This window comes from Lissotriton helveticus, chromosome 9, assembly GCF_964261635.1.
Source record: "Lissotriton helveticus chromosome 9, aLisHel1.1, whole genome shotgun sequence".
NCBI classification, from domain to species: domain Eukaryota; kingdom Metazoa; phylum Chordata; class Amphibia; order Caudata; family Salamandridae; genus Lissotriton; species Lissotriton helveticus.
Window position 1 is genome coordinate 342,525,445 of NC_136070.1, and position 17,236 is coordinate 342,542,680.

The 17,236-nt window shown below is 46.3% G+C and overlaps 1 protein-coding gene across 1 annotated transcript in view; it reads right to left on the minus strand.

Moving 5' to 3' along the window:
* The window catches only part of TRIP11 (thyroid hormone receptor interactor 11), a 441,702-nt gene extending 427,176 nt beyond the window's left edge, over positions 1 to 14,526 (minus strand). Inside the window, exon 1 of the mRNA XM_078660069.1 lies at positions 13,858 to 14,526. Coding sequence (XP_078516195.1) covers positions 13,858 to 13,996 — 139 coding nt within the window. The 5' untranslated portion in view covers positions 13,997 to 14,526. The remainder of the gene's footprint in view (positions 1 to 13,857) is intronic.
* Positions 14,527 to 17,236: the final 2,710 nt, after the last annotated feature.

A 17,236-nucleotide genomic window follows, 5' to 3' on the forward strand; every position in this document is an offset into this window, starting at 1 on the left:
AAAACCGTTTTCTAAAATAGTGTTTACTATGTGAAAACGTGTTTGAATTTTGTTGTAAATGCATTAAAGGTAAAGGCATACTCGCAGTAAAAAAAATTACTTTAAAATGTAAGTATTTTGGTAAGTATTAAAGGTAAGTATTACTTGTAATATATATATATATATATATATATATATATATATATATATATATATATATATATATATGTGTGTGTATAGATATGTATATATAGGGTTGCAGGTGTATTTTTAAGGGTTTAGGGTGAGTATGGGTTTTTGGGTGGCAAGGGTAATATGGGATTTAAGGTGGGTATGGGTTTTTGGGATTGCAAGGGTTTATTTTAGGGTTTAGGGTGGACATAGTTATTGGGTGGCAAGGTTAATTTTAGGATTTAGGGTGGTTATGGGTTTTTGAGATTGCAAGGCTATTTTTAGGGTTTAGGGTAGGGATGGGTTTTTGGGTGGAAAGGGATTTTTAAGGGATTCGGGTGGGTGTGGGTTTTTGGGTGGCAAGGGTAATTTTAGGGTTTTGGGTGGGTATGGGTTTTTGTGTGGTAAGGGTAATTTTAGGGTGGGTATGGGTTTTTGGGTGATAACTATATTTTTAGGGTTAAGGGTGGGTATGGGCTTTTGGGCGACAAGGGTCATTTTAGGGTGGGTATGGATTTTGGGTGGCAAGGGTAATTTTAGGGTTTAGGGTTGGTATGGGATTTTGGGATTGCAAGGGTATTTTTAGGGTTTAAGGTGGGTGTGGGTTTTTGGGTGGAGAAGGAATTTGTAGGGTTTAGGGTGGATATAGGGTTTTGGGTGGAAGGGGAATTTTAAAGGTGTGGGGTGGGTGTAGGTTTTTTGTGTGGAAAGGGATTTTAAAACATTAATAGTGAGTATAGGTGTGTGTGTGTATATATAGTGTTAATACTTACCAATATTCAATTTACAACGCATTCACAGCGAAGGGCATATACATACATACACACACACACACACACACATATGGGTTTATACTTACCAGTAAAATAGATACATTAATGGGTTAAAGGCAAGCGAGGCAAAGGCATAGTAGTTGTAAAAGATAGTTGTTGTTAGAACTTTAGTGGTTTAGACTAAGTAGTGGTTAAGGAGTTGTTGTTTAAACTGTAGTTGTTCCATCATACAACCCTAAACTGTACCTCATGTAACTGTGAAGCGCTCTGATATCCATGGGTCATGTTTGCACTATATATAACTCTAAATAAATAAATAAATAAAATGCAAACATCTGTATGAAGAGCGGCAAAACTGCTTTGATGGGGTAGGAGAGCCATTGTCAGTGTTAGCAATCAGATCAATACAATAGCTGAAAGGTATTCTAAATTTAACAGTTAGACAGAGTTTTAAAGAGTGGTTGAGGTGTAGAAATCAAAGCATAGATCTGTCACTTCCGAAGAACTAACTCTTTTGATACAAAAAACGACCAAGTTGTCAGATGAAGCGAAGCTCAAGTGACAAACTGGAACCTGAACTAAATCACTAAAAATCTCAAGCATTTGTTTTTCTCTCTTTTGCCTCACTGCAGGAAGAGAAACAGCGGGTCCAATATCGTGGAGCCCCTGAGGGGATCTCCCGGTGTTTCTGCTTTACGGGCTTTTTAACTGATAACGAGAGAAATCAATAAAAACAGACCGTGCCTACGTGAGGTGGTAAGTGCAGGCCAAAGAGAGCAAAGCCTAAGTAATGCAGCAAGGGCACCACAAATGCAGACATCCAAAGTAGGTCACAAGTAGAGAAGCCAACGTAGGTCATGAGTCGTGAAATCAGTATAGGGCACCAGAGGGGAAGCTAGAGCAATCTCCAAGCAGGATGCAGGCAAAGCCCTCAGCACAGGGAACTAGCGGGCAAGCCAGGTTAAAGGGGGAGCAGCAAGTAGAGAGCAGCGAGCATAGCGGGACAACAACTATGTGAATGGACACAAGCACAAATGAAGAAAGATGGACGTGGTCCTTAGACAGGCTCGGGAGGAGTACAGGCCACAATCGGTTCAACAGGGAGTAGGCTCCAACCAGAAGAGAGGACACAAGCAAGTCAAAAGGGTCAGGGTACAAGACGGGCCCCCATAACGCCTTTGAGTGATAGTGATCAGGCCAGATTAGCCAGCTGCATACAAACAATTAAAAAAATAAGGTATACACCCGTTACAACGCATCTTTTACTCCGCACTACCATTACAACGCGACTTTTACTCCGCATACCATTACAACGCATTGCGCTGGGGGGCGCTCTAGGATAGGGAATAAGTATAATTTACTATCCAACACCTTCCCTAGGGTCCACGGGGACTGGAGTTAGAATAGTAAATTATACTTACCACTATCCAGCACCCCAAAGCGCTATGCGTTGTAATGGTATGCGTTGTAAAAGTCGCGTTGTAACGGTATGCGGAGTAAAAGTATGCGGAGTAACATGGTACATCCAAAAAATAACTCAGAGTAGCAAGATGTCAGCTGAAGGTTCTCGAGTGCATTTCCTTTATAGGCAGTACATAGGGATGGCAATAAGTGACGAACAACGCCAAGAAACTTCTTCTGGATTGAAAGTTGCGCTTAACAAATGTTGTTAAATAAATAACATAGTGCCCCCCCTCCCGTATAAAAGTGTCATGGGAAAAGCTATCACATTGTACTTATAGCTTTCACAATGCACGTCTATCCTAAATACAGGGATGTGCACAGAGCACTCAGAGTACTTCTATACTGCTCTACCCCTTACACAACCTTATTATCACTGGCATGTGCACTAATATCACATAGTGCATGTCTGCCCTACCCTGTCCCATGCACAACTATCTCTGCACCGAGACATGCTCCGAGCAATGCTCTTGTTATCCTTGACCTGGTTCAAGGATAGCACTCTTCCCTGCAGCCTCGCCGTTCAGCCAGACCTCCAGCCTCCTGCTCCGTACCAGGGTTCGAGCCAGCAGCCCGTCCCGGCGCCGCTGCTCAAACCCCTGCAGTTCGTCCGTGGTAGGTGCTCCCCCCACACCCCCTGTACCTCGTGTGCCCTTATAGTGCTCCTGTCGTTTTTTTCCTTTCATTCCTTTAATTCACTGTTATCTTCTGTGCATTCACTGTTATTGTGCCTTGTTTGTCCCAACGGTGCTGCCCCTGCGGCCCCGCCCCCGATCCTAAACGCTCCCACCCCCTACCTCTGCTCCCACCCCTCTCCCCTTCTTATGGCGACCGCTGTGCGGTCGCGCCAAAGGCGTGCCTAAGGCAAGCCCATCTGCGCCTGGACCGCGCCCAGAGCCAGACCCCCAGGCCCCCACGACCACCACAAGACCCGACGCCGCTACGTGCTAACACCCTCCACGCACTCAACGCCGGCCATAATCCCACCTGCTTCCAGGCCACCCCGAAGCTCACCCATGGACCCTTCACCCGCCGAAACTGCAGATACACCAGCCAGCGCACACCTGCACATCCTGCCCATCCCAACACCAAAGGCCACAACTATCTCAGCTGCATACTACAACACCCGCTCTGTCCACAAGCACGCCGTCGAACTCTGGGACCTGCTCGACTCCTCCGCCCCGGACGTCGCCTTCCTGACGGAAACCTGGATGAACACCTCCTCGGATCCTGACATAGCCATAGCCATAGCCATCCCAGCCGGCTAGAAGATCACACACAGGGACCGAAACCACAACAAACCGGGAGGAAGAATCGCCATCGTCCACAGGAACGCCATCAGAATCTCAACAAACACCGAAGACTTCCTCAGCATGGCCGAACACCTACACTTCCAGATCCACGTCAATCACACCACCACCCTCAGAGGAACTCTCGTCTACAGACACCGGTCCTCCGACCACAGTTCAGCGAATCCATTGCCGACCTCATCAGCACGCACACCCTCGCCTCCACAGACTACATTCTCCTCTGAGACCTGAACTTCTACCTCGAGAACACCAACGACAGCAACTACACAACGCTGACCGACAACCTCACCAACCTCGGACTCTAACAGCTCATCACGACACCCACCCACTCAGCCGGACACAAGCTTGACCCCATCTTCTCTGCCAGCGACCACGTCACCTTCAGCCACACCACCGAACTCCACTGGACTGACCACCACTGCATACACTTCTCCTTCGAGAAACACACCGCACACAACCAACCGTAATGTATCCCACACCGCAGATGGAAAAAAGTCACCGAAGACCAGCTCATTACCACACTCGCCCGAAACCCTCCACCCGAGCCCTCCGAGACAGACGCGGCAGCCCACAACTTCAGACAATGGATCGCCAACTGCGCCAACACCCTCGCCCCGATCAGGAAACCCTCCAACAGGCGCACCGACTCAAGAGCAATCTGGTTCAATGCCGACCTCCAGAATTCCAAGCACACTCGCCGAAGACTCGAGAAGCAGTGGCGCAATGACCAGATACCAGACAACCACGCAGCCCTCAGGAACTACAGACGCAAACACCACCAATTCATCCGCTCCGCCAAAAGAACCTCCTTCAAGGAACACATCAACAACAACGTACACGACAGCAAAGAGCTCTTCAACATCGTGAAAGAACTCGCCACCCCCAGGTCCAGCTCCAATGACGTACCGCCGTCACAAGAACTCTGCGACCCCTGGCCACTTTCTTCCACTGCAAGATCGCAGACATTCACAACAGCTTCAACACCCAGATGCCGACGACAGACGCCAACACCCTTGATTCAACACCCACCAAACTGCTGCTCTCCTGGCACAACGTCAACGACACCATCGAAATCATGAACACCATCCACTCCGGCTCACCCACCGACCCCTGCCCCCACCACATCTTCAACAAGGCAAGCTCCATTATCGCACCCCAACTCCGAAAGATCATGAACAGCTCCTTCGAGACCGCCACTTTCCCAGAGAGCTGGAAACATGCCAAGATCAACGCCCTACTCAGGAAACCCAAGGCGGACTCAAAGGATCTCCAGAACTTTCGACCCATCTCACTGCTGGCATTGCCGGTAAAAGTCATTGAGAAGACCGGCAAAAGACAACTAACCAACTTCCTGGAGGAGAACAACGTCCTGGACTCCTCCCAATCTGGCTTCCGCAGCAATCACAGCACCAAAACCGCCCTCATCGCCGCCACTGATGACATCAGGACCCTACTGGATAACGGCGAAACCGTGGCCCTCATCCTCCTGGACCTCTCGGCCACCTTCGACACCGTCTGCCACCACACCCTGCACACACGCCTCCTCGATGCAGGGATCCAAAACAAGACCCTGGACTGAATCACCTCCTTCTTCACCGGCAAAACCCAGAGAGTCCGCCTCCCCCTTTCCCATCCGAAGCCACCGCGATCACCTGTAGCGTACCCCAAGGATCATCCCTCAGCCCAAGCACACCACCTTAACATCGTCTCGTACGCTGACGACACCCAGCTAATCCTCTCCCTCACCAAGAACCCGGCCACCGCCAAATCCGACCTCCACGAGGGAATGAAGGCCGTCGCAGACTGGATGAAGATTAGCTGGCTGAAACTGAACTGAGACAAGACGGAGGTCCTTAACCTCGGCTCCACCCCCTCCGCATGGGACTACTCCTGGTGGCCGGCCACGCTGGGAGCTCCCTGACACCCACCAACCACGCACGCAACCTGGGGTTCATTCTGGACTCAACGCTCTCTATGACCCAGCAAGTCAACGCTGTTTCCTCCTCCTGCTTCAACACCCTCCGCACTCCCCGCAAGATCTACAGATGGATCCCCACTGAAACCAGAAGAAAGGTCACCCAAGCACTCGTCAGCAGCAGGCTGGACTACGGCAACGCCCTCTATGCAGGAACCATGACTACACTCCAGAAGAGACTCCAACGCATACAAAATGCCTCCGCACACCTCATCCACGAACTCCCTCACCACATCACCACCCACCTGAGAGATCTGCATTGGCTCTCCCGGTCAACAAGAGGATCACCTTCAAGCTCCTCACCCACCCTCACAAAGCACTCCACAACGCCGGAACAGCATACCTCAACAAACGACTGTCCTTCTACACCCCGAACCGCCAGCTTCGCTCTGCTGACCTCGCCCTCGCCACGTCTCACGCATCCGCCGAACGACCACCAGTGGCAGGTCCTTTTCCCACCTCGCCGCCAAGACATGGAACACCCTCCCCGCCCACCTGCGTCAGACCCAGGACATGCTGACCTTCAGGAGAGTTCTCAAGACCTGGCTGTTCGACCAGTAGCTGCTTCCCCCCCACCTCCTTAGCGCCTTAAGACTCTCACGGGTGAGTAGCGTGCTTTAAAATTGTTTTGATTGATTGTATTCTGGCCTGCCCTATACAAAAGTGTTCTAGCACTGGGATGTGCAGCAAGCTCTTCTGATCTGCCCAAAGCAATGCTATCCAAGCACTGAGACATCAATCAAGCACTTCCGATTTGGCTCATGATCAGCTACCCCTAGTAATAAGGGGTCCACAGAGCTCTCACAATGCAGCGCCATCCTTCTGCGGAACAAACTGATATTTCTGTACTGAGACACTGAAAAAACCGCCCTTAGAGCTACAAAGCTCTCACAACACATTTGTCCTCCCTTGTACCATGTACCGATATCTTATTATTGAAAAGAAAAATTGAGATGAATTTATTATGAAACAAGGGATACAATAAAATAAGAAACTAATGAATGGAGGCCAAAGAGGTAAAGGGTGTTACAAGACTGTATATGTAGAACATGGAAATTAGATGTAAAAAATAACTGTACATAAAATGAAGTGATCGAAAGCAAACAAACAAATGAGTGGACAAGAAACGTTTTAACGTGAAACAAAAGCACTCGAAAACCAGATAGGTACCACAGATTACTATGAAATGCTGTGCAAAGGGGAGACATGGATCAGGTAATACAGTAGTTAATTTGGATTTCGGAGACCAGTGAAGCTCAAACACTTTGCACACGAAGAAAGGCTTAATAAAGCAATAACATTTGAGTCGTTTTTACTATTTTAAAAACTTTAGTGTTCTCGGTAGAGAAATAATGAGAATGCTGTCAAATTTGCCACCTCACTGCATGGTACCATTAGTTTCTTTTTTATAGGACTAGTAGATTTCTGAAGCATCTAGTCCCCTATGCGAGTACGTATTTCATAAAATTCCACACCCCTAAATTAACAATCATTTACTCCTACATCTGCATAGCTCTAGCAATGGAACTGCGCAATGCACCATTACCGCTTTATTGAGATATCGACAGAGCTCCTATATTGTAACTCTGTCCACACCAAGCATAAACTGATCCATCCGCATTGAATCATCCACAGCGCTCTTGCAATGCCATGCACGTTAAGCACAGTAGCAAAAACTTCCACATTCTAGGTAGCTGTATACTGAATTGAAAGTGTACTAGTATCTCTGTTCTAATGTCCTTATAATACTCCAAAAAGAAATTGTTCTCAATGAATTTTGATAGGGAACTGAAGCATGAGCTTTGCCCTTGTGATGGCTCCGCTTGTTAATTCAGCTGTTACACAGCTCTATCATTGATCTGAATATAAATACATAAACGTATTCTTTAATCCTTCCTAGGTCAACAAAAAGAGTTGGGTGATAATAAAACAGTTTATTACCTAAAGGTAATTAACTATAAAATGTGCTATGTACGTTTTCTAATGTATCTGTCTATACAAGTGTGAAAATAAATAACTACATAAAGTAGTGTGACAAAACCCTGTCACTCCGGAACTGCACTAAGCTGACGGAGTTCAGGGGTGCTCTGAAGACCTGGTTATTCAAGCAAGCGCACTGTTAGGGTATTGTTGACCATCTGTCTCACTTAGCGCCATGAAACCCCTGGGTGACCGTGCGCTTGATAAATTCCGAATAACATAACATAACATAACAAAAAGCATTCCAGCTCTAGAGATACAGGGGGTGCTTTGTATGCTGCATGAAAGGTGTGAGTTGTTGAAATTCTAGCTGACATGAGTGTTTAATCTTCACATCACAAGTTCCAAGCCATTATCTTAGCTCATAAGTATAGACATGTCTTTGCAACCTGCAGGTCACAAGTTTTAGTCTTGGTAGAATTGCTCAAATTGCTAATGCACCGTCTGAAGAGAGCTGTGTGGGTTCCCATAGTCAACCCCTATTAAGACAGCTAAGAAGGTAAAGTATTTGTTTCAAAGATGTGAGCAACCTGCCGTTTGCATGCTTCAAATCACATATTGCAGTTCAGGGTTTACTCGAAAGCTGTTGTGCTGTGCACGGCCTGAAGGTCTCGTGATTCAAATCCATTAAAACAAAGGGATTAATGGGCCTGCTGCAGAGATCTGTATGCATTCTGCAAGCTACGATGGCAGTTGGTGTTCTTGCTGCTGATATCTGTAAATGACCTGTCGACTACAGGTTTCAGTTGAACCAGCACAACTATAGTTACAGCTATTACAATGCAGCCTGCATACCACCACAGGGTTTCAGAATGGGGTGTTAAAAGTCAAGGATCAAAAACACGGGGAACAAGGTGGAAACCTGACTGGATTAAAGGATGATTGAACGAATTGAGAACAGTTCTAATAATATCAAAGAAACTTTTCCAGTGAAGGACTTGACCTCCACCGGTGTGAGCTCCATAACCGTCACTCCATCGCAGGATCACTAAACACAGCTCGCCAACTACTTTAGTGACAAAATTAGCACCTCATACAACTTCCCTCCCCAACCGGATGAGGACACTATGGAAAATGCCATGACCTACTGATCCACTATCACCTTGACGAAAACCACCTCCACCATCTGCTCCATCCACGTGGGAGCACCACTAGACCCTTGCCCATATGTCATCTTCTCCAAAGGGCTCAACTCCATTAGGACTTCAATACTCAACAGCTTCCTAACCACTGTTACCTACGCTGATAACTGGAAACATGGTCTAAAGAAACCACCACAGACCTGAAGACTCTGGGTAACTACAGACTGATATCCTTGCTTCCCTACCTGGTTTAAGTCATGGAAAAACACATCAACAAATGACAAGCCAACCACATCTCCTACAAACACCTCCTATATCCCTCTCAATCAGGATTCAGTCACAGCACTGAGACGACCTTCATCGTTGCCACCCGGCTGATCATGGATAAATGAGAAACAGTAGCACTCATCCTTCTTGACCACACAGTCGCATTTGACGACGTCTCCCACCCAATCCTCACATAACGCCTCCGTGAAACTGGCATACGCAGACCTTCTCTCTGATGGATGAGCTCCTTCCTCACTGGGTGCAGCCAGTCGAATCAGCCTGGCCCTGTATACCTTTGCAGCTGTCATACTGATCTGCGGAGATCCCCAGGGATCCTCGCTTAGTCCTTCACTGTTCAATATCTACATGACACAGCTTACTAACATCATCCAAACCCACAGAATCACCATCATCTCGTATACAGAGGACACCGCTTATCCTTTCCGACGACATCCACAATACCCGGACAAAGTTTGTCGCCTGCATGTCTGAAATCTCCAACCGGATGAAGACCAACTGTATGAAGCTCAACTCCAACAAAACAAATATGGTTCTCTTCGGAAAAGACATCTCAGCCTGGAGGCCATCCGAACTAGTACTGACACCCAACCTGTCCAACCAAGCCTGGAACCTAGAAATAGTGGTAGATAGTCAACTCCCAATGACCAGCCAATTGATAAGGCTTCCTCCTCTTGCTTTCACACCCTCAAGCTACTCGAAAACATTTTCAGAAGGATACCGCTCAACACTGAAGAATCGTTACACAAGTTGTGATCACCAGCAAGCTGGACGAAGGGAACACACTGTATGTCGGCATCACTGCTCATCTCACCATGAGACTTCAGATCATTAAAAAACACAGCAGCCTGACACAAACTTCCACCCCACATGTCTGACATCTCAAAATACTCCACAGTCTCCCAGTTCACAAACGTGCATTCTTCAGGCTCCTCAAACATGCAAAACCTTGTCCAATCAAGGCACAACTTACCTGAACAACCACACCAGCTTCCACTCCCCAACCAGAAACCTGAACTTGGCTGGCCTCCTACTCGCTCCCTTATCTGAAGAGAAGATGCATCATGTGTGCTTTCTCATACCTGGCTTCTAAAGTCTGGAATAACCTCCCAGTGCACATCAGATCCACTAGCTCAGTATTCGAATTTCGTAATAAACTGAAAACCTGGCTTTTCCAACAGGCCCCAGGTAGGCCTGCTCCTCCTTCTTGAGGCATCAGGTTATCCTGCTTAATGGTGGGCACGCCATAAAAATATGTAGAATATAACAACGGATTTGTTTCGTCCTCCAGTAGTTGTGCTATTGGTTGCATAACAAATGGTCAGGATATTTTGAAAGCTATTCTAAAGTAATGTACATCTAGTTATCGTGCATTATAAGGGTATAAGCACGCAGCTCTCATGCTGGTGATACTTTGTTTATTTACAAGCCTTCCCTACTCTGAGATGATACTTGGGTTGCCCCAAGGCATTATATTAGTGTTGCCAAGAAGCTCTGAGGAGGGTGATGCTTTAGTTGTTCCTCTTCTCTAGATAATCATGCTGCTGAAGCAACGTGAAATCTAAATAGTGAAAGCTTCAAACGGGATCCTCGAAAATCTGAAAATGAAAACAACGTTTTTCAGAAAAATGATAATACAATAATTCAAAAAATGATTTGAGAACTGTAAAGTAATTAAAAAGAAAAAGAAGGGAGCAGAAAAAATATATAACACCAGAGTCAAAACGGGTCTTCATCAAGACAGAGATGAGGGGCAACCTAAGGTAGCAACATCGATCTCCCTGTTAATGGGTGAACAATAAAATACGTAGAAAGGTATGCGGCCTGGTCTCCTGAGTGTGTCCGTGACGGAGAAGATACATTGTATCCGGAGAGCCCATTCTGGATATGCAAAGAAGGGCTCTCCTACCCTTTATCTTTTGATTTGAGCAAAGAGAACCTGCCCTGCCTACAAGTTTGAAGAAAGGCCTATTTTATTGATTGGCTGCCACACACACATCTTATAAAAAGATGACATTTAGGAACCTGTGGGACACTTGACCCCCAGGAGACGATTCTGCATGTCTGTTTCCGTATTTTATTGTTCACCAACTAATCGATATTGCTACCGTAGGTTACCTCTCATCTATGTCTTGATGAAGACCTGTTAGTAAGATTTTGAACAGCCTTGGGTATTCCATGGGTCGAAACGTCGACTATTTTTTAACATATGGATAGACTGAATCAATATCCCGGAGGAGGAAACTAATTGATTAAAGTTCACCACGTCTACCATAAGGAAACAGAATAAGTCACTGACCTGAAAATACAGAACGGCTGTATGCAGTAACCTGCATGAACTGCAACTCACATTTTCAGTATTTTATTGTATATATATATCTAACCACTTGTCACTTTGCACAAGCACATTTATTAACACCCTTTGTGCATGATGGAGCAATCATTGCATTGTGAATTCTGTATGTATATATATATATATACTTAACTTCAATACGTGTGACATTTGCATAACCTGTGGCTCTGGTGTTATATATTTTTTCTGCTCTCTTCTTTTTGATCACTTTAGTTTCCAAAACATTTCAAGAGTTAATTTACTGTCAGTTTTCTGAAAAATGTTTTCATTTGCAAATAATTTTTGTGGTTTCCATTTGGACCTTTTTGTTTTATCTATCAAACTGCACCCAGGTCCTACAGCATTTTGAGTTATCCCATTAGTTTGTAATGGAAATCGGATTACTGGCAATAAAACTTAAGAATACTGATTCAAGCAATGTGGCTTTCTAATAAAGTGATTAAAAGAAAAAGCTAGCATCTCATGCTTTCATTATATTGATAAATAGTGTTTTAAAGAAGTATTTTTCCAAACATGTTAGCATACTGCGGGGAAGGAAGCATACAGTGGCAGGGCAGTTAGTTGAATATGTGGCTATAGGTGGGCGTATCACCGAAAAATTGTAAATGGGGAACTAGAGCCCGGATTTATCAAGGGATTGTGTTGCCCTCTACTATGCCATGCAGAGCCACCTCGCGTGGCTCTCCATGGCATAGTAAGGCAGTGCATAGGGAAGGCGTTCCATCGGTAAAGTGTGGGTGCTTTTTTTCTCACACATCCACCCATGGGTTTTGGTGCATTTCCAGATTTACTAATTTTAGTAATCCAGGGAAAGTGTCAAAATGCTACGCCTTCCTAGGTGAGGCGTCACGAGGAGAAATAAGTGTATTTCTCCTTGTTATTTCCTCTTTCTCCATGTGCTGTGCTGTATTCTGCAAAAACATGATGGATTAAACCCAGATCAGTTGACTAGGGGTGAGTGCTTGCAATGTTCAACTCTCTGTCCACCATCCCCTTTGGTTTTGCTTTGTCCGCCCTAAGTTGGCAGGGTATACCCAGATGTGGGTCTCTTGCTCACTTTGCCACTGGATTCAAGCTAGCCTGGCTGTTGACGGCTGATTAGCCAGAAACCGGTCCCAGGATGCTTGTTTCCGGACTAGGGAAGACATGGCTTGGCAGTTCAGGCTGGACTGTTCCCATGAGGCACAGGGTCAGACTGATTTGCATATGGCCATGTCTGAACTCGGGTGGCGGAGTGAGCTAAAGAATGATGATAGATTAAACCCAGATCTGTTGACTGGGGGTGAGTGCTTGCAATGTTCAATACTCCGTCCATCATCCCCTTTGGTTTTGCTTTGTGTTGTATTCTGCAGCACAAATAGAAAGAGGAAAATGGGGCGTGGCAGCCACAAGTGCAACAGCACAGGGAGAGCGAGCAGGAATGCACCTTATTTTAGTAGATATGACGAATTCCTGCTCTCTCCATTTGACGCAGCGTAGCAGGTTGTCTTGCTGTGTTGAGCAAAGTCTTTGTAAATTTGGGCCCAGATCTTAGTCAGCTCAATATCCTGTATTTCTGGGCAAATACCTTAATTTGCCTGTGCCTGTAAACAAAGAATGTGACCTAGTGTAATGTAACTGGTGCTCATGTAAAGCTCTCCAATACCTTTGGGTAGAGTTCGCAGATAGGAAAAATGAATAAAGAGGCAAAAACAAAGCCTTGATATAAGGAAAGACACATAGATACACATTTGCTGCCTGATTTGAACAAAGTGAATTCTGGTTAAAGCACTGCTTCCCCACTTATAAATTGTGTGATTTTAGTCAAATATTTTATTTCACCAAAACTCTTTATTACAGCCTATGAAATCACTTTCAAATATGTGAGTTCAGAGTACCAGAAAATACAAAAACCTAATGCATTCAATGTAATAGACTAGAATGTTGGTTCATAATAATGTAGGTGACATATCTTGTCTCTTAGTTCACTAATGGCACATGTTTAAAAACTATCACTTTTAATAAGTTCTTCTCAGTGCATTATTATAATGTGAAGCATTAGTGTCAAAGCTTCCACGTTAAATACACTTTTTTGAATTTTGAAGAGACTTGATCTTATTTTGCCTGATGTTTGTTGCATAATGTACATACATTTTCAGGGCTGATCTCGTGAATTGGCTCTAAGAGCCGAGCTAGACCATGGGCTCGGATCTCCCTGTAAATTTGTTGGCTCTCCTACGTCTATATGTGCCCCCAATCCTCCTCGCCTTACTTTGTAGAGGGCCCTCTAATGTTTCATTATGTCACAGGGCCAAAGAGCACAGTACCCAAGTCAGGTACCGAAGATAAGGTAGAGAAACACGGCACAAAGTGGAGCAAGTGCATATGGCAGGCAGGACAGTAGATACAGGGCACAAGAAGAGTAGTGAGGACATGCTATGAGCAGGGCGTAATGTGCAAAGCAGAAGTGTGGCAGAGCACAACTGTGCTAATAAACAGAATGCCTTACCTGGTGCTTCTTCCGTTCCCTCCAGTAGAATGTCTTTTGTGAAGTTGGATATCTGGCCAGTAATGGAGGACAAGCTCCCGCCTACCTGTCCCAAGGACTGGCCGAGACCAGAGCTTAGGCCTCCCAACCAGGAAGACATGGCAGAGACTGAAGATCAGGTATGGACAGATATGAAAAGAGGCAGTGAGACCCAGGCCAAACCCTCACGAACGAGTAGCCATCTGACAGTCTAAACAATCACAAAATTACTGAAGCAAAATCAAAACAATAAAAAAAATCCACAGCAGGAAGAGCTGTCCCCAGACATTTGACGTCAGAAAGAATGTTGGGGAAGGTAGCAGGCACCTGTCACCCCGGAGGTAATTGTGAAGATGGGGTAACAACACCTTGTCAAAGTCTGACCAGAAAGTGTCATTGGTTGTATCAGGTCCAGGAGGAGGAGCTGTCCATATCCGCTTCACGGTGAGTGGAAGACAGTTGTTCCCGCCCCCGTTTCACTTCAGCTCCCAAAAACCCCGTCTCGCTCAAGCTCTTCTGTCCGGACCACCGCCGGCTGTGCTACTGTGTCTCGCTCCTCCCCCTCACCGCCAGCTCAACAGCAGCCATGACAAATCTCTGTAGTCCAGGCCAGGAGTGACGTGTCCCGGATAGAGAGAATGCCGGGATACTGGAGGAACGTAGCCAGCGGCCGTCCTATACAACGCAAACGAAACCAAGAAATCCATGATTAGTAGACAGAAAAGAAGGACCAAACCAGCACCCACTGGGCACCTCGGCTGGTATAATGAAAATGTCAATGCTTTATTAATTTGCAAAGATAATCTACAAGAAACCTTCACAGGTAATGTAACATTTAGCAGATTATTGTGACAAAAGAAAGTCACGAAGTGACATTAAAGTAAAAGGATGTATTTATAATTAAGGCCTGCGAGCAGACAGAACGAAAACGTGGCTTACAAGTCTATTACGTGGCAGAAAGTGCCCCAACTTTCTGTGGCATCATATATGTATGCTAACAACATTCTAACAATGATATTACAAAGGTACAAATCAAAGAGCACATATTTTACAGAGTGTACTCATGGTAACAACCATAGAGTTTATAGATAAGTGAAAAATATGTACAACACAGATATGAGGCGGTATTTTTAAACAGTGCAAGGTATGTTTCTAATATATGTAAAAGGGTTTACTTTTTTGCAAGGCTTTTAATTGGATAAAAAAACAGGGTGGGCTGGGGGGTCTCCAAAAGAGGAGTTGCTTAAACATGCAACCTAAAAAAACCAAGCATTTGCAATGCATTCGGTCTCCCATTTACTTGAGTTAGAGCTATTGGCGTTGTAAATGACAATGTCTTTTACCCATGTGTTATGGTGTGTATGTATGTGGTGTGTAGTGGAATTATGTGGCTTGCATTGGAATTGTTAGTTGTGGAATTGTGTGGGGTGGGGTGGAGAGGATTTGTGCAGAAAGGTATTTTGTGTTGTGGAGTGGTATGTAGAGACCACAGAACCAGCAGACACTGGGAGAAACAGACCATGGGAGAGACAAGCACATGGGAGAGATAAGCACATGGGATTCACAGACGGTACGAAAGACAGTGAAACTGGCCACAGAACCAGAGAGACAGACCTTGGGAGATGCAGACAGGAGAAGCACATGGGAGAGAACACGCACGGATCCAGCGGCTCCAGCGGCTGGTTCGAGGCCCTAGCCGGTGCCTCGGGCTAGGGCCGCAGAAATCGCCTGCTGAACATAGCCACGGTGATGGGAAGGTCTCGGGAAGAAGAAGCGAGTTCTTGCTGATGGAAATAATGCCGGCTTCTACACTCGGCGAGTGAAGTTGCTGTGAGCGCGGCTCACTCAAAATGGCGGATGATCCTTTGTTTTCAACTCGGCGAGAGCTAATTGGACGAGCCTCTCATATCCAGGCAGTCACAAGCTGCACTGAGGACATCTATGCCGATTGACGTCCGACACACATCTGAAGCACCGGTGAGGTATTATTTGAATTAGGATTCCGGCAATATCGGTATAAGCATACTTGCCTGACTCCAAAATGGCGGACATAAGGACATCTTGAGCGCATACCCCAGCAGTGCATTGCCTTAAAGCAAGAGTGGTCACATCAGGGGTAGAGGCCGAGAGGCTACCACAGCAGGCAGGCTCTGCATCTCCCGGAAGTCTAAAGCGCGGTAGCTACTTAGCACCCTCAGCGCAGATGAACCCACACAACAACCAGGGCAGATGAACCCACACAACACTCACCAGCTGCACCGGGAGCCGCGCCAGCGCCACACGGCCAACACGCGGGAGCGCGACCGTACCAACAGCGTCAACACGGCCTTCACCGCCCTGCGCACCCTCATCCCCACCGAGCCCGCCGACCGCAAGCTCTCCAAGATCGAGACGCACCTGCGGCTGGCATCCAACAACATCTCCTACCTGGGCAATGTGCTGCTGGTGGGCGACGGGCAGCCCTGCCACACCACCACCTTATACCACCATCAGGGCAGAAGCCCGGCCCGGGAGGGTGATAACTCGCAGCCCAAGCAGATCTGCACCTTCTGCCTCAGCAACCAGCGCAAGCAGAGCCCCACGTCTGCGGTAGCCCCCGCAATTCTGGGCCAGCAGAGAGGGCCGGTGCGGAGCGGCACTCGGGGCACACATACCCCTCTGCATAACAAAGCAGCGGGGCCGTGAAAACGCCAGATGCAGGCAGCAGCCCTGCAGCCACATTCGAATGAAAGAAACTACGCCATGGACTCTCCTGGACTTCTTTACTTTTTCTTTTTCCTGCCCGCCATTTTGCTGCTGATCTTGGCCGCTTTTCTCTGGACTCTGACCCGCCATCTAGTCGATTCCCTCGTCCTTTAACCCTTTTAACCCTTGACGATCCTCAAATGTTTCTTCCCTTTTCTAATTTGCCTTTTCTCCATGCCATTGTATCCCTCCCACCCTCCCTCGGTGCTGTGACTGCATCCCCCCTCCGACCCCACTTAATGGAACTCTGCCTTTCTGTATATAGAGAGAACTCTAATCACTAGTTTATGTAGCAGACCTTTGTACTCTCTACCATTCCTATGTGACTCTTAGAGTATATCCATTCGTATCCCTGCCCTTTGTATATTGAGATAACTCTAATCATTAGTATATGCAGTAGACCTTTGTAGTCTCTACCATTCCTATGTGACTCTTAGAGTATATCCATTTGTATCCCTTCCCTATGTATATAGAGATAACTCTAATCACTAGTATATGAAGTAGACCTTTGTACTCTCTACCATTCCTATGTGACTCTTAGAGTATATCCACTCGTATCCCTTCCCTATGTATATAGAGATAACTCTAATCACTAGCATATGCAATAGACCTTTGT